Consider the following 24,176-nt stretch of genomic DNA (forward strand, 5'->3'; position numbering starts at 1 on the left):
AAAATATTTTCCATAAATTTGTCACACTAATTTCTTTCTAAATATATCGACAGTCATGTCATCGACTTCAGCAAAGTAAAATAAAGACTTAAAACATTCACTGAAAATATTTAACTACATCTAATGCCTCACATAATATAAGTAAAGGCTTATGAGTTTTTGTCATACTTTTACATAATAATAAGAGTGATATTAGGCACAAATAGCTCAGTTAATATTTTATTAATTATGCAGAACTGAAACCTATCTTATTTTATCTTATCTTATCTTATGTGTCTTCTCTAAAGGCAGAGAAATTTCTTGAATCCTTGCTGTTGTTGCTGTTTAATAATTTAAATACAGTCTTTTAAAGCTGTGAGGGCACTTAATCAAATTTCATTCACATCTCAAAAAATATCAGCATGGCAGAAATCTAAAAGACAGATGCTCATATCTCAAAAAATATCAGCATGACTACAAGGCATCAGAGGTAAGTAAGAATGTGTTGTTGTTTTATATATATAATTTGGCATAAGTGCCCCTTTAATTTTCAGTTTTATGACGTACCTCAAAACATGCCACATTTATATCATTATGAATCATTAATAAGCCTCTCTTTTTGGTACACATGTCTACAACAAATAACATTATTTTGTTTTATGTTTTGTGTATGTTATATTTCATCTCTTCCATCTCTGCACAACGTTGTTTTTTAGATTCTCAGTTTTTAGTTGTCACATGTTTTTTATCCATATTTATGGAGCAATGTTGGAAGGAGCCTGAGATCTTATGAGATGATTTTTACTGCCACTCAGTCCTTCTCTTTAATTGTTGTGCAGATGACTTTAAATAACTTGAACTGAACAAGCAGAGGTAAGTGAGAAAATGTGTTTTTCTTATAATTTGGGAGAAGTGACCCTTTAATTCTCATGCCAAGTTTATGTTCTTATAAATCATTTATAAGTCTCTCATTCTGGTGTCATTGGAAGCCTTATTTTGTCTATTCTTTGTTATTTCATGTCAGTGAATTCATCAAATCTGAAACATCTTCTTTGTGTTTGGGTTGTTCTGCATGTTTTATAGTTTTTGTTGTGGTTGCACATGTTTTTGTTTTAATCTGACTCTGTCTTCCTTTTTATGTTTTTTAGCTGTTGTTTAAGTGTGTGTGGCAACTGGGAGTGTCTGCAGGCGCTGACTGGTTTCCCCTCCTCTCCAAACCATCCCATTCATTAAAAAAAGTTTATAGCCTGCAGACACACTCACTGAGGGAGCCTGCTGCTTCCCTCGTCTTACATGAAAACAGAGACGAACTGGAGGAACACACCTGAAGGCTTCAATGGAGAACCAGGAGGCAGAGGACGGCTCTTACCTGTGGTGAGACAGATTTAGTGACTTGGTGTTTTTCAGTGTTTGTAGTTTTACTCCATCTGCTCTGGAGTCTGCTCCTGCACAATGTTCAGACTTTTTCCATGTAGTGAAGCTGCCATAAAGCTGGAAACAGTCCAGGTTTACATTCCTGCTGTGTTGGTGAGGGACAGGCTGAGACGTGGCAGAAACGACATGAATAGAGAGGACAGCAGCTGTGTTACAGAGCACAGACCTGCTGGTTAAACCTCCTCATCTGGGCTGAAATGTGCTGGTCCCAGTTCAGCTTACTGGTTGTTGTAGGTGGCTGCAGGGACAGAGGTCAGCGGTCTCAGTCAGTGCATGCAGCAACTGAGCTCACAAGCAGAGAGGAGACGTTGGTCTTAAACATCTGCAGCCCTGTTGAACTTCTGCTATTAAGTTAAAAGTATTTCCATTTTCTGCTACTTTATAATTATACTACACTATGTCTCAGAGCTAAATGTACTTTTTACTGCACTACATTTATCTGCCATTAGTTACTTAACAGATTTAGACAATTAATGCAAAAATAATGAACTAATAAATTCTGATGTATTATGATAGATTAAACTACCCAGCATTATATAAGTTAGGCTAATGAGCTCCACCTTTACCAGCTGCAAAACTGAAGTGATGAACAGATTAATGCATCAATACGAATATAATATTATTCTGAAATAGGCCATTCTGCATAATAACCACTTTTATTTTTGGTACTCAGTGCTCACACATTTGTACTTTAACCTTATTATAGTTTGAATGCAGGACTTTTATTTGCAATAAAATATTTCTACACTGTGTCACTACATTTACTTAACTGAATTATCTGAGTAATTCTTCCCCCGGTATAAGTGATAGATCTTTTTCTGTATTTTCCAGCTATTAATAGACCAACTCATTAATACATTAAAGGTTCTGTATGTCACTTTGTGCATGTATTAAATGCTTTTTATCGCCAATGGGTGAGCAGACTGTAACATAACTTAAAAAGCCTCTGGACTGATGCTGCAGGGATGACGTTTTTTCTGTAGGCTGATGTGGACTTTAGCATCACCCTGGTTCGCCCATCAAACAACACATTCTCAATCCAACTTTGTCACATATCGACATTTGCTCATGGACTTTCCACGTCCAGATACGATATGTAAGGTACCCTGGGTGTGTTGGTTGTTGACGCTCTGGGATGCCGTGTCAAGTTCTGCCTGTTACATGCATTGTTGTCTTTCAAAATACACTTCCCTTTTCACAGGAAATTTACCATTTCCATACAGTCTCTTTCAAAATAAAAGCACTACGTCAGTACAACAGCATGAATTGAGTTTTTTTCTCTCCAAAAACTCACACATGTTGTTAGGTTTAGGTTTAGAATCTCACGGAATGTGAACAATGTTCTCCCTGGTGAAAGTCAGTAATTGTTGGAACCATCCACTACCACTCCCACCTGCTGAAGTTGGACTTTCGCTGCCTTTACATTTGTTCTTGTCCCGCTGCATTTCCCCGTGATGCTGCCAAGCGCCATTAAACTATAACAGCGACTGGATGCGTTTCATTCCGATGTTAAAGGGCAGCTTATTTCGTCAGTGTCTGACGCCGGACGTCACTGCCCAAGCACCAGATTTCAACGACTTTGGAGTGAGCCCAGGTTGCATCAAAAAGCCAAGGGGATTTTACCACTGGATTTTGGATTATTGCAGAAAATAAGTGCTGTGACAGACAAAGTTTATGATACTTGTTCAGCAAGATAATCTTCACAAATGAGCACCACTTTTATGATTTTTGAAGCGTCAATGCAATTGCCAGAAGTAAAAAGCTAACGTCAGGCTATAAACAAACTACACCACGGTCACATGACTTACCGTTGCCACCATAACGAGGCTTTAAAGCTGTGTTCAGTGTGTTGACTCTCTGTAGTCTCACTTAGCTGCTTGTTAGCAACTTTATTTTTTAAGACTCATAAAATCTTCAGAATTCAGAAGTGGCCCAGGTGCTTGCTCATGACTCCGAAGTGCAAGCAACAGGATGCTCACTGCAGTTCAGTGTCATTAATAACAAGGACTTTCAGAAAGTACACAAACCCTTTAATTAATAAATACATCTGCTGGTTAATTCATGATGCAAATAAACATTAGCTGCCTGAAAGTTGTTCCTAAATAAACATACGAAAAACAGAAGTAGCCTATTAGTCAAAGCTTAAGTCGCAGTAGCCTACTGGCTGTAGTAGTGGAGTAAGAAGTAGTAAGAGTAGAAGGCCTTTAATTTGGGGTAGCTTAAATTTCTGTTCTAAGTGGTAGCAGCAGGAGTGGTAATATTTTTGATTGTTATTATTATATATATTACTGTCATATCCTCTGACTTTTAATCTTGCACTATCATCAGGTAAACATTTTAATGTGTCCAGTACTTTGGTGTATGACGCTTACTGCTAATTATCCAATGTATTGAGCAGTTTGGTCACTCTCATATTAGTATTATTATGTTTGCAGATTTTTTTATTTTTCACTTGTTCTGTTTGCAGTTTCCAGAGAACTCCTTCTCTCAGACGTAAATGGAGGAAACGTTATGGCGGTCTGGATGGCAACAAACTGCTGGAGCCCAATAAAGACCCGGACATGAAAGGTTTGTGTGTGTGTGTGTGTGTGTGTGTGTGTGTGAGCGCAACACCCTGTGATTAGTGGTCTGTGGAGTCTGCTGGTATCTAAATGAAGCTGCTGCCTGGTCATCACCACAGAGCGGCTGACTGGCTGCAGCGACAGTCCATGACTCCACCTCTCAATCTATTTTTCTACCTTTGTTTTCCCAGAATGTGATCCATACACTAACTGAAGCCAACTGCTGTTCTGCACTGTTTCTCAGCTATTTCAACTATTTCTATTTCTATATATCTACTATAAAACACACAGCTATGTAATCTGCTGCCGCAGAGCTTGATTGGGTCCAGTGAGATGTGTGAGAGGACTTCTCTGTGCGGTTAACCAGACTGACAATTAAAAGAGACAAAGATCTGAGCAACAGTTGAACAGAAATAGAAGATTTGATATTTTGATGTATCATCATCCCTTTTGTACCCAGTGTATTTTATTTTGCATACTAAAATATTCTGATATCATGTTTTTTTGAAAACCTCTCGTGTGAATGCACCACATAATCAAGACAAAGACAGAGGTAGTACACAGTATCCATTGAGGACAGCATTTCTGTGTGTAACCTTCCCCCTGTGGTACAGAATCTATGCTACTCTTTCTGAGTTTAGTATTTACAGTATCTAAATCTGGGATTTACTAAAGTGTCATAACCCCAAGATATCACAGCTGATTTTAGGTTCACTGAGTCCAACCCACAAAAAACACACATGACCATCGACTTAGGAAAGATGATAGAATTCTATATTTAGAGCATCTCTTAGAACCACCCCCCATCCTCCTACTACGCGATGTTGTAGTGAATAAATATGAAGCTACATGTAGCAATAATCCACTTTATTCATTTACCTTATTCGTTATACATGAAGACATGGATCACCTTGTAAGTAATGAGATTATAACAAGACTTAGTCAACCTGGTCTCACTCTGAAGTCGTCGTATATAGGTGCTTGGTCAGTGACTTCCAGTGTCAAACACAGACTGAAAAAGCCGTCCTGTAACGTCAGGGGGTATCAACGTTAGTTTACAAGTAACTCTGTTATAAATGAGGACAGTAGTTAGCTGGCTAGCTAACTATACCATATAGTATACTCACTGAAGCTTTCGTGGGCTGCACCAATTTCTGTCCGCCTTTTATTTTCCTTTTTGAAGCTAATAAATAACTAAAAAGTCTCTGACTCATGACTCATTGTCTTAAGTTGTGACAGGGTGTCAGACTTTAGTCTTTTCAAAGTATTTTCAAAGTATTCTAGTGAATGGTAGATATTTATATTTATCACTTATGAAGCAGCACAGATACATGAAAATCCATCACACTTTACGTAGCACCAACAATTAAACATTGTGATGAAGCATGCGTTATTATAGACACATCAAAACATACAATGATAGCATATGATACTGCATGGGCTATACAGCATACTATGAGTCCTTAATGCAGTTGATTGTTGAGGTGTGTTTAGGTGAGCATGTAGTCATGATGCATTATAGGCCCCATCAGTCAACCTCTTCTTTATAACTACTCAAGAGCATCCATAAAACACTTGACACTTATAATTCATTAAAAGTCACATCTATGATGTTTTATGACTGTTGATATAGCACATCATTATTTGTGTTTATGAATGTAGTATAATTCACGATGGATGCCCTCATGACGCAGTATAGATGTGGTCCTCATAGAAAGTGTTACCAAAAAAAAAAAAGAAGCAGCATTTACTAAATTTAAGGTGAACTGCCGTCCAAAAGAGTCGCCGTTGGGAGCTAGCCACCAAGATAAGCAACTGGCAGTAACCATAGATAGTCTATGTGGCTGACTAGCTTACAATGTCTTCTGCTATCTCACTGGAAGTTGCATCCATAATAATTTCTACATTAGTACCCTTAGAAATAAGGTAGATAGGGGTGAAAGTGACGCTGACTTGCTGGCATAGTGAATGTCCACTGTTTAACATTGCATGACCACACTGGAGCCATTTATCAGATGATGCTGGAGATAAATAAACTTCAAGTAGTCCACTAACATTATCTAGTTATCTTGCTTCACATGAGTTTAGCTGCTTGTCCATTTTCCTCAAATTATTGAACCACAATGTTGATCATTCACATTCTCACCCACCCAAACAGAACAAATGAGCAAGTTGGTAATGTTGGTGCTGTAAAATATCTTTGCCACATTAAAGAAAAGCTTTTTTATAGGCAACTACTTTACAACTTGTAGTTCAACTCGGAATTTTTTTTTTTTTAAATGGAGACCTTTGGAAAAATGGACACACGAAATATTGCACAGTTGCACCATTTAATCATCACTTTTCTGGACTAGAGAACAGAATTCAAGCTCCAATAGTATTTTCTCTTTCATGTAACACTGTGGGGATATTGACTGAATGGAAGGTTGAATAATGTCATTCTTCATCTTTTGGGGCCTTAGCTATTTCAAATGTCTGAATTAAATTGTTTATCTCTGTTTAAATAGATAGAGCAAGGCAACTAAACAGTACAATGCACCACTAGTAAGAGACGGAGTCGAGCAGTGGTTCCCAACTGTTCCACTCACGGGGGCCAGATTTCTCCTTTGTCATTAGTTCAAGGTCCACAGGGTTTCATGTATTCCACATCATACTTGCATTTGGCCATGTTGTCAAGCTAGTTTGCTGTTTCTGTAAAGTAGCCTAGCTGTCCATTATTCACTCACTCTACAGCAGGAAACGACACTTCAAAATAAAAGCTCTGTGCTGGAAATTCACTGTACTGAAAATACAGTGTGTTTATTGCACATGCTGATACATCCACGAGTCACTTGCAGTCCATTCAGAATGGACCCGTGACCTACTTTTGGACTGCGACCCACCAGTTGGGAACCACTGGAGTAGAGTATAGTAGTACTAGTAATAGTAATGAGTATGATCTTCATTATTTTGAGATATGAAGTCAATATTTTGTAAAAGTTTATTATTTTGAGATAGTTTCTCATTATAAGGATCTTTTATTTTCATCGCATTGGCTCAAATGGTCTTCCATAGAAGCAAGTGTTGGCAGACGGACTTAGCGAAAATTGAAAGAAAAAAAAGAAGGAAAATGACCAATCACAGCACAGTAGGGCTGAACTGGGGGAATACTCTGGGAGAAAATAAGGTCACTGGGACAATACACGTTCTGAGACACGGACGATAAGATTCACCTACATCCCCAAACCACTATTTCCCCAGAGAGAGGACATCTACATGAGGGAATACGGAGGATACTGGAATACTGCCACTTCCACCAGCTGCTGACTTCACACGCTGAACAGAAGTTTTACAAGAGCGAAGACTCAAAGTGAAACTAAATTTCAGGAAACAGGGAGTGGCTGAGCTGTCTGCCTGCTGTGATTTCAGCCTCACTCAGAGACGAAATGGCTTCAAGACTGGAAAAAGATTTCTGCTGTTCTGTCTGTCAGGAAGTGTTTAATAATCCTGTTGTCCTGTCATGTAGCCACAGCTTCTGTAGAGACTGTCTGCAGAGCTGGTGGAGAGAGAAACGAACACGCGAGTGTCCACTCTGTAACAGAAGATCTTCAAAGCCAGATCCACCTTTAAACCTGGTGTTAAGGAACCTGTGTGAGAGTTTGTTACAGGAGAGAGATCAGAGAGCCTCAGGGGCTCTCTGCAGTCTGCACTCTGAGAAACTCAAACTCTTCTGTCTGGACCATCAGCAGCCGGTGTGTGTCGTCTGCAGAGATTCAGACAAACACACCAACCACAGATTCAAACCCATCAATGAAGCTGCACGACAACACAAGGAGGAACTTCAGGAAACTCTGGAGTCTTTAAAGGAGAAATTAAAGTTTTCTGAACATGTTAAGGAGGAATGTGATCAAACAGCAGAACACATTCAGGTCCAGGCCCGACGCACAGAGAGGCAGATTAAGGAGCAGTTTAAGGAGCTTCACCAGTTTCTAGAAGAGGAAGAGGAGGCCAGGATGGCTGCACTGAGGGAGGAAGAGGAGCAGAAGAGTCAGATGATGAAGGAGAAGATGGAGGCTCTGAGCAGAGAGATAGCAGCTCTTTCAGACACAGTCAGAGCCACAGAGGACGAGCTGAGAGCTGAAGACGTCTCATTCCTGCTCAACTACAAGGCTGCAGTGGACAGAGTCCAGCAGCGCCCCCTGCTGGATGATCCACAGCTGCCCTCAGGAGCTCTGATAGACGAGGCCAAACACCTGGGCAACCTGACCTTCAACATCTGGAACAAGATGAGGAACGTGGTCTCCTACACTCCTGTGATTCTGGACCCAAACACTGCTGATCCATATCTAGCGCTATCTGAAGATCTGACCAGTGTGACACCAGGACAGAAACAGCAGCTTCCCGATAATCCAGAGAGAATAAAATACTGGTCAGTCCTGGGCTCTGAGGGCTTTGACTCAGGGACTCACAGCTGGGATGTCGACGTTGGATACAGTAAAGGCTGGACACTGGGTGTGTTAGCAGAGTCCGTCCAGAGGAAGGAACCCATACAGTCTGGATTATGGACAATACGGTTCTGTGGAGAGAAATACAGAGTGTTCTCCCCACCAGATCCAGAAACTGTTCTTGTAACGTGGCAGCGGTTCCAGAGAATCAGAGTGAATCTGGACTGGGACAGAGGAGAACTGTCGTTCTTTGATCCTGATACTAACACACACATACACACCTTCACACACACTTTCAATGAGAGGCTGTTTCCATTTATAAAAACTGTGATTCTCCCGATGAGGGTTTTACCAATGAAGGTCTCTGTGACCATAACAACAGAAAAAGATGATGATGATGATGATGATGATGATGATGATGATTGTCGTCGTCGTCATCATCATCATGGTGATGGTAGTGATGATGATAATTATGATGACTATTAATCAGTGTGTGACTGTGTTGTTCTGGTGATATTGTTGGTTGTCATGGTGATGAGGATGACATCTACAGTACAACAACAAATAAGAAACGTGTAAAGATGTTGGATTTAGAGTCAAAGACTTTAAAACAACAGGCAAATAGTATTAACTAACAAAAAATCAATAACTTTTCATGCGTTTTAAGATTATTTTCGTTCATGTCAATTTATTTTTCTGAATGGTCTGATCAGTATGTTTATTTTAATATAGGCCAGAAACAGCGACTGAACATGGTTGACTTGCATCAGGTTGATAGAATGCTAGAAAATAAATTACACTTACATTTACAAATCTGGACCATTTGCTTCATGATTAGATGGTAACTAATTTGCCATTTGCAAATTACTCAATTGGCTAAAGTTACGAAGCAACCAACAGCAGATCCACGCGGTGTAGCTGTTACAGCTAGCTCTTTAACTTCAGCTTAGGTTAAGATTAGCTATAGTCGGTTGCATCAACCATGCTTATTTGTTATTTGGCAACCAAGCTGACTATCATAGGCATGCACTGAGATTTTGTTAGCAATAATGTTAAACAGTAAGGTTAAGGTTAGCCAGCTAGATGTATTTTAACTATGCTGTGTTGATCTGGCATTGGTTGCTACGTAAAGTATAATATACCTGTTAAATCAGCCCTGGAGTCTGAATTAATTAACTTTTATTCGCCCAAAGACAGTATTTTGCAAAGAAACCTAGCTAGCAACTTGTCAGCATTAGCAAGCAAGCCAACCTTAGCTAACATTAGCTAGCTAAAACGACAATGTCACAGTATATTTAACAAGTCAGGGTTTTTTTTTAGCACATGGGGCCACTGATATCTAAGATAATGTTAGCTAGTGTTGCACACTGTTATCACTATAGGGGAGCTAAAGAGAGCCACTCGGGATTGCACATGAACTTCACATCCTTTGAATTTTCCCTGAAGTTTCATTCCAAGTCCTTTACTTAGAGATCAGTCCACAGGCAACAGGCCACAGGAAAGTCTCAGGTTTTAAGTTACATTAAAATCTGTTCACAAAATGTTTGTAGGCTAACGGAAACACAGCATGTGCTTTGTGTTGTGGTGAGTGCCAGTTGTTTGTTGGCGTTAGCGGACTTATTTCCTAGCTAATGTTAGCCAGCGTTGCACACTGTTAGCACTGTAGTGGAGCTGCAGAGGCAAAGCACGGCTTTGGATTTTTTCACAAAATTCGTCCTGAGTCCTTTTATGTAGAAGTCAGTTCACAGGCTGTTACAGGCAATCGACAAAGTTGGGGAAGATCTCCATTTTTAGGTTACTTTAATATGTTCATCCTTTGGCAATAAAGAAAACGGAAAAAAAAACATAAAAACATTATATGTGTAAAGTTACAGAATAAAACTGAACTGAGTTGTTCATTGATATTTACAGTGTCAGAGGGATTTTTTATTTATTATTTTTTTAAATTATCTTTCCATTGTAATTCATTATGTGTTTCTGTGCAGCTGCACTCAGCAGCTAGAAAATGAGATTTCAGCTTCAACTGGAAACTGTGTCATGAAGCTGAACCTGAGGGCACTTTTGTTTTTGATTTGTTTTGATGTTGTAACTTTAAAATATAAGGGCTGAAGAGTTGCAGTTATAGTCGTAAAACTAACTGTTGGAGTTAAAGTATGTGTTGCTTTGTACATCATGCCTCAGTCACACAGTCATGGAAACCTGCTGTGAGGCACTTTCCTGTCACCAAAGCTTGATTGGTACATTAGTGTACTTGTACCTCCCTAAACAACAGTTGTTTTTTTTCCTGAGCTTTCAGCTGCATCTCACGGTCTTTATCAGTTAACAGAGTTTTTTCTCTTGCTGTGGAAGTAGTGTTGAATATAATGGAATATACCAGTTTGATTTGCTACAGCACCACTTATCTATAATTTTAACAGATGCCAGAATTCATGTCTTAACATGTTCTTCACCAAAATAAATCAGTAACCTTTACAGTTTGTGGCCTCTTGTTTCTGTTTTTGGCTGGTTTTGTTTGTTAATGTCGTGTTAACAGACTGTATGGAGACTCCACCTCTACAACAACACAAATAAGTGTAGATATCAGCACGGAGGCTTGTCCCCCTTGATATTTAGAACATTTGTCCCCTCCATAAAAACATGAAAGTAGCAAAATGAAAGACATTTACATCATAAATTGATGCGGAGAAGGCTCGAATTGGTGCATAAAAAAATCACCAGAATGCAGACAATGAACTGTTTGATGCTTTTTTTTTTAAAAGATATTTTTAGGGCATTTTTGCCTTTATTTTGACAGGATAGTGAAGTGTGAAGGGGCGGGGGGACATGCAGCAAAGGGCCACAGGCTGGATTTGAACCCAGGTCACTGCCGCAACAGCCTTGTACATGGGGCGCCTGCTCTACCACTAAGCCACCGATGCCCCCTGTTTGATGCTTTCTGGCGGGGACTGCCAAATCTCCCGTTTCATGTGTGTCCCCCCTCATAGCCTCCACCCTTGTTATCACAGCATTATTCACAGTAACATTATCCTCTGGCTTTCGTTTTAACATGAGAGAAACCACACCTGCTGATCTGTCATCAGCTCACAAACATCCAGAGTTTATTAAAGTAACAGCAGACTGAAGGAGCTGCTCTCCTCTCCTCTCCTTTTTTCTCCCCTTGCAGAGGATGGAGGGATGACAGATGAGAGCCAGCAGAGGAGCGCTGAGCACCAGGTAGACCTGCCTCAACATGTCACACACACATTATCATGCTGTAAAGATCAAAGAGCTGCTTTCCTTTTGTCTGAACAGAAACCTTTGGTTTTCTTCTAAATGAAACACTTTCCCAACACCACAGTGGTGGAACGTAACCAGTAGTACTACTACTACTACTACAAAATACAATTGAATGTATGAATGCTTGTCATACCTGTATATTTTCTTATCTATAATACTGAAAAAAAAATGCAGCTGAACATTGAATCCACCTTTATTTTAGTTATTTTCAAAGGGAAGACTTTTAACACAAACTTCCAAAATGGTTTCAAGTTTTAATTACAGTAAAACATTTGTCCAGCCAACAATAAGCCTTCTGTTTTATTCCTTTAAGGGTCATTTTGACTGATAACAATATGAATTCTGTAAAACCGTGAAACTGCAATATCTTCTGAGACGGGAATCGTACCATGAAAATTTTTTGTCATCTAATGTGATCAGATATAATAGTAGGCCCATAACAATCACAGGGGACAGTTTGATAATTTTATGACATTTTACTGATTATACGTACATACTTTTACTGAAGGAACTTTTTAATGCAGGACTTTCACTGTAACAGAGTGTTCTTACAGTGTGGCATTAGTAATTTTACTGCAGTAAAGGATCTTAATACTTCCTCCACCACTGTAACACCTGTATACTGCAGGTGTGTATTTCATTTTGGGGTAATAGAAATTTAATTTTATTAATTGAATTCCTCTAATTTGTTCATCTGTCTGTGTTGATTTTATGTTGTTTTGAAGGATACAGCACCCCGTCCAGCTCCCAGAAGCCTGATCCAGAACCAGGTCCAGACTTCAGTCCAGAGTCCAGTCCAGAAGCCCGTCAACCTTGTCAGTCCTGGATCTGCAGGTACAACTGGAGCCTCAGACCAAACGTTTTTTGGCTGTTTTGCGATTTTGTTTATTTTTATTTTGCTGTATGGCGTCCACTCTGTTTCAAAGTAAAATATTATGCTATTAGTAGCAGAATAACATTCAGAGCTTCTTATAAACACCATCAAATATATATATATATATATATATATATATATATATATATATATATATATTAATATAACATTACAGAACTTAAAAACCTAATCTGGAGGACTTAAGTAACTATTTTTAAAAGATTAGTCTAGATTTTTTTTTTCTTTGGACCAAAGGAAAATAGTTGCACTTCTCCTTTAAATGGATCACAGTTTGACACAAAAAAATGTTCAGCAAATTTCTCTTCAAAAAACGAGTTAATTTAACATTTCAGCGAAGCTCATTATGCTGTCATGATGATCTCTCGTCTCTTTTTTTGTGTTTTGAAACTTTCTACTGCTTCAGCAATCAATGTTCTTCATGAATCCACAAAAAACAACTACAAAAAAAAAATCAATTTCAACTGACATGTGACCACAATATAAAAATAAATATATATTTTACATCATAATAATAAAGAGACATTTTGTATAATTTTATGTACACCGCTCCCAGTGTCAGCCAGTAACGGCTGCCTGAAGCCTCCTCTTCCCCAGGCAGTGGTCCAGCCGGAGGACAGAGGCTTCCCCCCCTCTCAGCCCTGGTTCCCTCCCCAGCAGAGTCCGTCCAAACGCAGAGCGTAAGTCTTCAGGTCACTCCCACCACTGTCAGCTGTCAGCTACACCCATCGTCCCTCCTGATGTAGCTCCTCTGTGGTTTCAGGGCTGCTGATGTGCTGTTCGACAGCTTCGCCTCAGATGGAAGAATAAACATCAACCAGTTCTTTGAGGTATTTTTACTCATTTACTGATATTAGATGCAGTGGAGGAAAAACCCCACGTCACACATCACTCTCAGTCTTTATGATATGAAGTAAATAACCCTGCAAGCATTTTTTGGTTTAAAAAACATCTAATAGCCGTCTACATGAAGACCTGATGTCTAGGCTAAATCACGGCTGAATTTGGGCTGTCAGTGAAAATTTGGTAGACGTCTAACCATAGCCAAAGTGTAGACGTCATCAATTATACGGCTATGTAGAGACCATGTCCAAAAAATGGAGATAAACATTTTAATTACTGTTGACTCTCGATATGTGATTGAATATCATGTTGCACGCCATCTGCAATGGCGATAATTACATTTAATCAATTTCAAAATTAAATCGTCTAGATTTGGGTTACATGTAGCTAGACTAAATCGGAGCTAAATATAGCCAATACGTTTAAATCATGACTATTGCTTGCTGGGAATATTTTACAGGGAGCATCAACACTTCATTTTCTGCATTCTGGTGAAGTTTTATGCAGCAGTTTGTGACTTGTTTGGGGAAGTAACCTCATTAAATGTGAATGTTGCACCTTTTACAGCAATGATACTTCAATTCATTTTAATTCATTTATAAAACCTGGACTCAACTCATCTGTGTTTTAGTAAGATTTCTGCCCATGTTCAGAACTTTCGTCTCTCTGCCTCAATGTCAGGCCATCTGGAGCTCCGGGCTGCACAGGTCTGACCCTCGACTCAGAGAGTGTTTCTTCCACCTGAGGAAACTGCAGGACGCCGAAGGATCAGTGGACAGAAACTCCTTCCACAGGTCTGTCCTTTCCTCGAGAACTAGACTTATGCCTTCAGAAAAACTTTCCCAAGACCCTCATTTCCCTCCCTGCAGTAACTTCCTTCAGTGTCAACCAGGGACTCTGTTTGTGTCCAATCCCATATTCAACATTTGAGCCAAACCATTCAGAAATGGTATATCTGCCTCTGATGTTTTGCAGACGACACGCTGCTGTATCTACAGCTAAAGTCTGACAGTTAGACCAGTCCTGTTTATGTTTCTGGATCTGATTTTATTGTTTTTCAGCTCGTTGAGGATCACAGGATTCTTCAGGATGCTGTTGTGGGTCGTGGTCTGATTTTGACTTTGATTCTGTGTTGTGTTTTTTTTTGCTGCAGGTGCGTCACAGGATTCGTCTCTCTGATCCTGAAAGCTCTGCAGGGACGATTTGTCATCCCAGATTTCTCCACCTTCACTGAAGAAACTCAGAAGTTGTTTTCGAGGTGTCGTCAGCTCTCATCTGTCCAGGTGAGTTCTGCTCTGACACCTGGAGAACAGAGGTCAGCAGTGATGTTCTCCCATCCAGCTTCCAACCAAGGCTCCAGACTCTTTGACCCATGGGAGCTATGGAATATAAAGCATGCGCAATTTAACTGGAGCTGAGATGTTAGAAGGTTACAACAGGTGGCGCTTGAAAAGAAAGAACAGTGTCCACTCAGGTGCTCTTTGGGTGCACTTGGCCTGACAGAACTTCCTGGGTACACTCAAACGGACGGCAGCTGATATACAATAGAGCGTTTTAAGAGATCATTTATTTATGGTCATTTATAAAGGACCTTTTCAATAACTGCATAACTGTAATTCTCACCCATATCTTTATTTTTTGTAGGAAATACATTCAGACTCTAGGCCAACTGTGGATGTGTCAGTCAAACAAATCAATCATCCCGTGTTCTAGTGCACCAGCTATTGATTCTTTTGGCAACTGCAGACCAGGTGTCACTGCACATGTGTTGTATCCCATTGATATGACGCCATGTCTGCTCTTTTTAATCCCCTTGCCCCAACATCCTGTTAGATTCTGAGATCAGTTTACGAACTTAAAGCTGACGGCAAACAGCCCAAAACTCAGACAGGTTGACTTTTTACCTGCAGGTTTTCAACAATGGTGGAAAGTCACACATTAAAGCATCAATAATTATGATATGATAAATATTATTTTGCATCATGTGTACTTTTACTTTTGGTACTTTAAATATGTTTTGATTTTAATACTTGAGTGCTTTTATTTAAGAATTATTTTTAATTCAGGATTTTACTCGTAATAAAGTATCATACTGTGGTATTGCTACTTTTATTGAAGGAAAAGATCTGAGTAGTTCTTCTTCTGCTGCTGCTGTTTGTTAGCCCAATATTGTTTTAGGCTGCAGCTGGAGTTCATATATAATAAATAGCAAGGTACAAAATTAGCATCATCCACATGCCTGGCTGGTAACAAGCCATCTGGCCAGTGGACAAATAAGTTAATTTTACAGTCTGATAAATGATGAACAGTTTGTTTGAATTGCACCCTGAGGTCACATGAGAGGGACTTGTGTTGTGACATGAAACCACTTAAAGGCCCCAGTACTCGACCCTCATGTCTCAGTGTATAAGTGTCTCGGTGTGTGGAAATTATTCCCATTGAAACTCTCCTGCCTGTTTCCTGCTCGTCTCCTGCAGGATGTTTAGTAGGAGGTGGAAGTGACAGCCACATCCTGTCAACCAGCTGCATCACATATGGGTCTAAGAAACACGCACGCTTACACTGACACGACACACTTCACAGTAACTGTCGGCTCAGTTTCTTTTAATGAGAAAGCTTCAGAGGCTGAGGGACGAGACAGCGTATTTCTACACTGTGGTATTGCAACTTCTATTGAAGTATGGCATCGGAGTCTTCTTCACCACAGGTTTTTGGTGGAAACCTAAAAAAGAAAATATCAGTAAAGACCATAGACTTTGAGAATAATGGACGTAGCCACTGTGACATCACCCATTGGTTTTTGGACTTCTGTTTTGAGGCCTCGAGTTCAGCATTTCAACTGTCGCCATCTTGGTTTTTTGGAGCCAGAAGTGACCAGATTTGGACGAGAGGGTGAATCTGACTAAGGAAGCTGAGGCCACTATCGGCAGACAGACACTCAAAGTCACTCAATGCGGCCCGCCCTTAATTATGCATAACTTTAAGCCTTAATAAAATGTAAACGGGTGAATTATATAAAGATTCACCCCTGTGCAGTTGTCATGAATGTTGAAATTAGCTTTTAAGACCAAAAACAATATTTTGTATCAGGCTGTAAACATGTTTATTTCTGCTGTAAAGTTGGGTATTTTAGCCAGGATACCTATAAGGATGGACTCGCTCTTTGAGCCAGCCTCAAGTGGTCATAAGAGGAACTGCAGTTTTTGGCACTTGTGCATTGGTTTCATTTTTCAGCTCCGGAGGTTGCTGCTTTCTGAAGACACTCTCACCTTCTTAGTCAGTGTTATTTGAGTTTCTGTGGGAATAAATATTTTTGATTATTTTATTTTAAAGAGCTGGAGATTATTTGTGTTGCTGCTGGTGAATAAAACCTGCTTCCAAATTGCCTTTTTTACTTGTTTTGTTTTTGTGGAATCAGGACAAAGAGAAGGACAACGTGGACAGCACAAAGTGGGGTGTCTCGATCTGCACTGTGGATGGACAGAGGTACGTCCAACTCAGTTGTTAAATTCCAGCAACTTTTCATCCCACAGTTCAACAGCTTTGTTTATAATTCATTATTTCAACATGCAATGCAGATTTTTCTAAAAAAATATTTGGCATGTACTTTATCTTTTTGTTAAGTTCTGGCTTCACTTATGGGGAGCTGTCTTGTCATCCATCTTTATAGTCCATGTTTGTAGCAAAGTATGTGGTATTAGTACTCTTACTAAAGTATAGGATCTGAATGCTTTCTCACCACTGCCTGTAAATTAGTGGAACTTGTATTTTGTAACTTGCATCTCAGTGTAGACCAATGTTTGTGTAACAATGAGTTAAACCTGGTCATCACTTCCTCTTGTTTCTTCAAAATAAAAGCCTTTTGTTAATAGCAGCTGTGAGAGAAAAATGAAAAAAGAACAGGTTTGGTTTGTCTGTGTGTCAGGCTGTCCCTGGGTGACTGGGCCGGCCCTCTGGTTCTGGGTGAGGTGTCATGGCCGCTGGTGTACGGCGTGGCGGTGGACCTGCTGGGCTCTGACCTCGTCCATCGATATGTTGGCGTGGAGGAGTTCTCCAGACACAACTCTCCGTTCACACTCACCAAAACAGGTCCAGGATCATACATCTTCTCTCTGCTTTCACCTAAACTGCCACAATCAGAGTCCACAATCACATTTCTAATATTTCTCCCACCCAAATTCTGTCTGATATTTTAGATTTTAGAACAAATAGTTGACATTATTTCAAGTTCTTCTTTGCAACAGCTGCACAGCAATTACAGGGAAGTAGTCACTGGCAATATAAAAGAATGCCAACAATGCTCATTAAATATAAAAACAAAAAACATGAGTAAAAATGAAAATCTACGACATAAAATAGTGCAGACATTAAAATATAGGGATGAAATATGAAATAAATAATATATATTTATGGTAGACAGGTGTAAAGGTGTACTTGCAAAGTGAATAAACTGTAATGTAAGTATAAGTCATACTAGCCCTCACCTCACCTCACCTCACCTCACCTCACCTCACCTCCAGTATTCCGATCCTTTCTGACAGCCATATCTTTTCTAGGGTAGAAAGCCACTATTATATCTATCTATCTATCTATCTATCTATCTATCTATCTATCTATCTATCTATATATATATATATATATATATATATATATATATATATATATATATATATATATATATATATATATAGATAGATAGATAGATATATATATATAGATATATATATGTAGTATTTTCACAGTGTGGTATTATTTGTACTTTTACTTAACCTGTTCAGTATATATACAGTACAGGCCAAAAGTTTGGACACACCTTCTCATTCAATGTGTTTTCTTCATTTTCATGACTATTTACATTGTAGATTCTCACTGAAGGCATCAAAACTATGAATGAACACAAATGTACTTAAAAAAAAGGTGAAATAACTGAAAACATGGGTTTTATATTCTAGTTTCTTCAAAATAGCCACCCTTTGCTCTGATTACTGCTTTGCACACTCTTGGCATTCTCTCCATGAGCTTCAAGAGGTAGTCACCTGAAATGGTTTCCACTTCACAGGTGTACCTTATCAGGGTTAATTAGTGGAATTTCTTGCTTTATCAATGGGGTTGGGACCATCAGTTGTGTTGTGCAGAAGTCAGGTTAATACACAGCCGACAGCCCTATTGGACAACTGTTAAAATTCATATTATGGCAAGAACCAATCAGCTAACTAAAGAAAAAGGTGGAGTGACTAAATACTTTAAGAAATGAAGGTCAGTCAGTCCGACAAATTGCAAAAACTTTAAATGTGTCCCCTACAAAAGATCTGAACAACCATCAAGCGTTAGAAACTGGCACACATGAGGACCTCAGAACAGGAAAGGAAGACCAAGAGTCACCTCTGCTTCTGAGGATAAGTTCATCCGAGTCACCAGCCTCAGAAATGGCAAATTAACAGCAGCTCAGATCAGAGACCAGATGAATGCCACACAGAGTTCTAGCAGCAGACCCATCTCTAGAACAACTGTTCTGGCAACAAGCAGAAAAGATTTGTTTGGGCCAAGAAACACAAGGAATGGACATTAGACCAGTGGAAATCTGTGCTTTGGTCTGATGAGTCCAAATTTGAGATCTTTGGTTAATCACGCCGACATTTGTTTTGTGAGATGCAGAAAAGGTGAACGGTTTTGATTCCACATGCCTGGTTCACTGTGAAGCATGGAGGAGGAGTGTGATGGTGTGGGGTGTTTGCTGGTGACACTGTTGGGGATTTATTCAAAATTGAAGGCACACTGAACCAGCATGGCTACCACAGCATCCTGCAGCGACATGCCATCCCATCCGGTTTGCGTTTAGTTGGACGATCATTTATTTTTCAACAGGACAATGACCCCAAACACACCTCCAGGCTGTGTAAGGGCTATTTGACCAAGAAGGTGAGTGATGGAGTGCTGCGGCAGATGACCTGTTTTCTAAGTCTGACCTGAACCCAATCGAGATGGTTTATGAGCTGGACCACAGAGTGAAGGCAAAGGGGCCAACAAGTGCTAAACACCTCTGGGAACTCCTTCAAGACTGTTGGAAAACCATTTCAGGTGACTACCTCTTGAAGCTCATGGAGAGAATGCCAAGAGTGTGCAAAGCAGTAATCAGAGCAAAGGGTGGCTATTTTGAAGAAACTAGAATATAAAACATGTTTTCAGTTATTTCACCTTTTTTTGTTAAGTACATAACTCCACATGTGTTCATTCATAGTTTTGATGCCTTCAGTGAGAATCTACAATGTAAATAGTCATGAAAATAAAGAAAACGCATTGAATGAGAAGGTGTGTCCAAACTTTTGGCCTGTACTGTATATATATATATATATATATAATATATATATATGTATATATATGTATATATTTGTGTGTGTTTAAAACATAAATGGGTTCTGAACAGGTTAAGTAAAAGTACAAATAATACCACACTGTGAAAATACTACAAGCCAATCTTGTGGTGATTGTTTTGTCAACTGCAGTGAGGTTTGTTAGACTGCTGCATTTGTAAAGGTTTATCTTACACAAAATTACCAAATTCAAAAACAACAGACACAAAATGGGTTTTTATTCCTGTCTCCTCCTCCTGTCTCCGCCTGTGCAGCAGAGGGCAGTAACACTTTGATTAAAATATCTGTTTGCAGGAATCCCTCACAGCCCGCTCACTGAGCCAGGTGCCATCGTTACAACATCTTTACTTCAGGTGCCTCGCTCATCCATCATCCATTAATCCATTACCACTAATATCACTGCCTCTAATGCTGTGTGTTATGTGTCTGCAGCTGGCGGGGCGGCTGTCTGCTGAGGAAGAGGAGAAGTACGACTCAGTAAGTGACACAGACTGTAGGAACCAGAGGTGGAGTATGACTAAATACATTTTCTCCAGTAGTGCATTTAAGTACACATTTGAGGTACTACTTTACTTCTACAAAAGATCTGAACAATTCTTCCTCCAGTGTTAGAAACTGTGAATGTTCACTCAGAACAGTTTGTTTTTTTGTAGGTGCTGAACGTCATCCGAAGGCTCTGCAACAAGGAGCACGCCAACTTAAACTGCACCAGGTACTAATACTGCAAACAGGACCACGGTGTTACTGATATATCTTCTTCCTCCATTGTTGTTAAAACTCATCAGAGATCCTACAGTAAGCAGCTGTTTGAGGAAATTACTGGGACTTTTTTAATTCAACATGAAATTATATATTTGGGTTGTGTTGGCAGTATATTGTGTAAAGTTGTTTAATCACCCCACTGAGGGACATTTGTTTATGTGGATGTAGTAAAGAGAGTTTTGTTCTCTTTAGTTATCAGAGCAGCAGGAAGGCCAGTGTCAGACTTCACGCTCTGTCCTTCTACCTGCAGGAGAAAAAGGTAAAACATCTTTTAAAATGAAATTTAAAACCTCCTCTTCAACAGAATCAACCCATGTCTCTTTTCTTAACAATCTCCTGTCTTCTAGTGTTTTCCAGAGAAGGCGGACATTAATGCTGCTTTGGATCTAATGCTGCAGGTAAAACACTGTTGCTTTACATCCCAACATATCAGTACAGTGAGAAAAAAAATTCTGTTGATCTGTTTTCTAAGTCTGTTCTAAAATGATTTATCACCTGTGTTTATGACTTAGGAACAGATGAAAAAAGGTTTTGCAGGATGAGTTTCCCATATTCCTTTAAAACAAAAAATAAATAAATAAAATAAAGTCATCTGTGAAACACGTGGAGGAAAAAAAATCTTTTGCAAGTGATTTTTTAGTGAGCGTGTTTGTTGGTGCAATACTCATTTTGGCCACAAGAGGCTGAAGTGCACCACTACCCCGTGTTTTAAATAGAGTTACCCAGGAATGGGTCTTTAAACTTGGGAATGAGTCAACATTTCTGCACTCTGGGTTCCCTCGTCTTCAAGTCAGTGGGTTTTTTGAATGGGTTTTTCATTAGACGCCTGAGATAAGGTCTGTGGCTAACACAAGTTTGAGAGACTTCCAAGTTTTGTTCTACGACATAAAATACTTAAGTAAATACCCCACTCGTTTATTCTGAAGCTTTCATGAGTCTTTAAAAAATGCGACTGCCAACAGGTTGCTTACTGAGAAAACTGTATTAGATATTTTGTTTTTAATTTTCCATTCATGACATGTTACAGCCATGCTGTGAAGATTGGAATGGATAAGACATGCGACTGTAGTGTAGTTAGTTTGTTACTTACATTAGCTTTTTATCTCTTGCGATTGCATTTAGGCTTCAAAAATCATAAAAGCGGTGTTCATTTGTGAAGATTATCTTGCTGAACAAAGCTTGCAAGTATCATAAACTTTGTTATAATCCAAAATCTAATGAAAAAAAATCCCATAGCCTTTTTGACAAGGGATGCTAACTTCTACCTCAGCCTACAGAAAAATGTCAACCCTGGAGCACTCATCAATCCCATTCACTTTTTACATGATATACATTCAGAAAATAAATACAGACCTGTTTCTGTGCCAATATCACAAAATCTACAAGACTTAAAAATGTAGTTTTTACTTTTAAGAAGTTGTTCTGTTCTATAAATGAAGTGTAATATTTTAAAATATACTTATTTAACTGAATACAGTATTAATTATTATACTCTGACTCTATTGGACTCAGCTGTGTCTCTACTGTCTGTCTCACAGTGCGCCTCCACAGAGATCACCACCCCGAGATACTCAGGGACTTTAAGGTTGTAAATTTTATGTGCTGCACTGAGTTGTGGTGGAAAAACTAATTTGACCAGGTGCTGGTCAGCACGTGGCAACACGGAAATTATGCTGTCCATGATTGCCAGGTTTAGCGACAGAGATGAAGGATTTACTCCACCACATCATCTCAGTACAAGTCCAGTCTCCATCAGAAAGCAGTTTTCTGTCTTTAGTTGACCTTTAAAAAGTGAGAATATTTCAACAATTTCCAATAAAATCATCTTGTTTCAGTCATTTTTCCAGAGTTGAGTTTCAGTATCAGGAGAGAGAATAAAGAAAAAGGCAGGACGCTGCACAAGCAACAAGAAAAATGCAACTTGAAGTTAGAAAATACATGAAACAAGTTGAGATATTCTGACTCTACTGGTTCAATTTTGCACTCATGTTAAGAAAATACAAAGGGACACAAATTACAAACAAAAAACAATTTGATTTTTTAAAAAGATTGTTTAAGTTTTCCATTCAGTGGATGGGTGGAGGAACTCAGTCGCCTCAGGTGTCTCCTCGTTATTCACATTATCTAGTGTTTGTTTATGGAGGTGATACATTGGTTTATAATCCTTACGTTACTTTTACCTGTGGAGGAAACAGTGTGTGATGTGGTTCTGTCTTTCCACCAGGTGGGGGAGCTCTCCTCTGCAGGAGGCCAGGAGGCACAACAAGGACGCTGCAGTCCAGCTGCTGCAAGGACATATCTGACACAATCTGTTTATTCATAAGTAAATCAATAAACCTGCTCATTAAACAGTCAGCGATAAAAGAAGTACTCTGATTTTTTATTGAAGTAAAAGTAGTAATACCACGGTGTAAAAATACTCCATGACCAGTGAAAGTATGATGCTTTAAAATGCTACTTAAGTAAAAGTATTAGCATCAACTATCTATCTATCTATCTATCTATCTATCTATCTATCTATCTATCTATCTATCTATCTGTCTATGTTTACAGAGTTATCTGGATAACTTTGCTGAACAAAACTGTCTTTGTTTTAGATTTTATGGAGTTGATCCAACAGTAAAGGGTTAACCTTCACAGATTAAAAGAGGGTTCAATGAGGAGTTTAACTTTGTCTCTGGGCTGAAAGCAGCTCCCGCAGCTCTGTGTGACTTCACTGAATAATTAATATTCTGTTCACATCAGCTTCTTTTATATTGATGAGAAAACACTGCTCTGGAATCAGCTGCAGCAGTTGTTTTTTTTTTAAATAAATAAAGCACATTTTTTGTTTCTCAGGAGTGACTGTGGTTTCCTTCTGTAGACTCACACACACTGGTGAACCTTTCTTCCTTTCAAGACTGAAATAACTTTTTATTTTCTAAAACATGACTATAAATATAAAACAGACTCTTCATAAATGAGATTTTAATCATTAGTTCGAGGATTTGCTTGGAAAAGACACTCTGTGATTTTGTCTTTTTGGAAAAAAACGGACTTTACTTAACAAAAAACTTCAACAGGAAGTTAAACTTTAAAATGTCTCCACTGTCAGATAAAACAACATTTTTTTCTAAAGCATAAAAAAGCATGAAACTTTTTAAGTTTTATGTTTTTGTTGTCATGGTGGAAGCTCCTCTCATGTTTATTTGTGAGTACATCATGAATATTCATGAGATGAAGTTTTCTGATCCAATCATCCTTTAAGAGCCAGGATGCTGAGTCAAGCTGAAATCAGAGCGGTACCGGAAGTTAGGTTTATACTTTCACAATAAAAGTAGTAACACCAGTGGTACAGTAGTTATTTTATTTCAGAGATGTGATTAAATGAATCAGAGTGTTTCCATATGAATAACTAACAGAGGTGGTCACATATCAAATAAATAAAGAAATAAAGATAAATTAATTAGTCGATTGAAAGAAAATGAACTGTTTTGTTTATCAGTTCATCATTTCAGTCATTTTTCAGGCAAAAATGACTGAAATATTTTTTAAAGTGAGATTTTATCACTTAAATAAAACATCTGTTGTTTTAGATAGAACAAGTAATTTAAGGACATAACTGGATTTTGGGACACTTTGGTTTTGTTGATTA

The 24,176-nt window shown here is 38.8% G+C and overlaps 2 protein-coding genes across 2 annotated transcripts; both read left to right on the forward strand.

The window, feature by feature from the left end:
* Positions 1–159: 159 nt before the first annotated feature.
* Positions 160–22,845, forward strand: glsl (glutaminase like). The gene is made up of 17 exons (XM_049574938.1): positions 160–1,353; positions 3,881–3,981; positions 11,562–11,611; positions 12,400–12,508; positions 13,123–13,246; positions 13,330–13,396; positions 14,091–14,203; positions 14,563–14,692; positions 16,828–16,895; positions 17,335–17,498; positions 20,075–20,133; positions 20,213–20,257; positions 20,434–20,492; positions 20,735–20,801; positions 20,890–20,940; positions 22,081–22,127; positions 22,767–22,845. The coding sequence occupies exons 1-17, from the start codon at positions 1,316–1,318 to the stop codon at positions 22,843–22,845; spliced, it is 1,371 nt and encodes a 456-aa protein (XP_049430895.1). The 5' UTR covers positions 160–1,315.
* On the forward strand, positions 7,123–10,848 carry LOC125887997 (nuclear factor 7, brain-like). Its single transcript, XM_049575155.1, has one exon. The coding sequence runs from the start codon at positions 7,400–7,402 to the stop codon at positions 8,882–8,884; it is 1,485 nt and encodes a 494-aa protein (XP_049431112.1). The 5' UTR covers positions 7,123–7,399; the 3' UTR covers positions 8,885–10,848.
* Positions 22,846–24,176: the final 1,331 nt, after the last annotated feature.

The sequence above is a fragment of the Epinephelus fuscoguttatus genome, linkage group LG4 (genome assembly GCF_011397635.1).
Source record: "Epinephelus fuscoguttatus linkage group LG4, E.fuscoguttatus.final_Chr_v1".
Lineage (NCBI taxonomy): Eukaryota > Metazoa > Chordata > Actinopteri > Perciformes > Serranidae > Epinephelus > Epinephelus fuscoguttatus.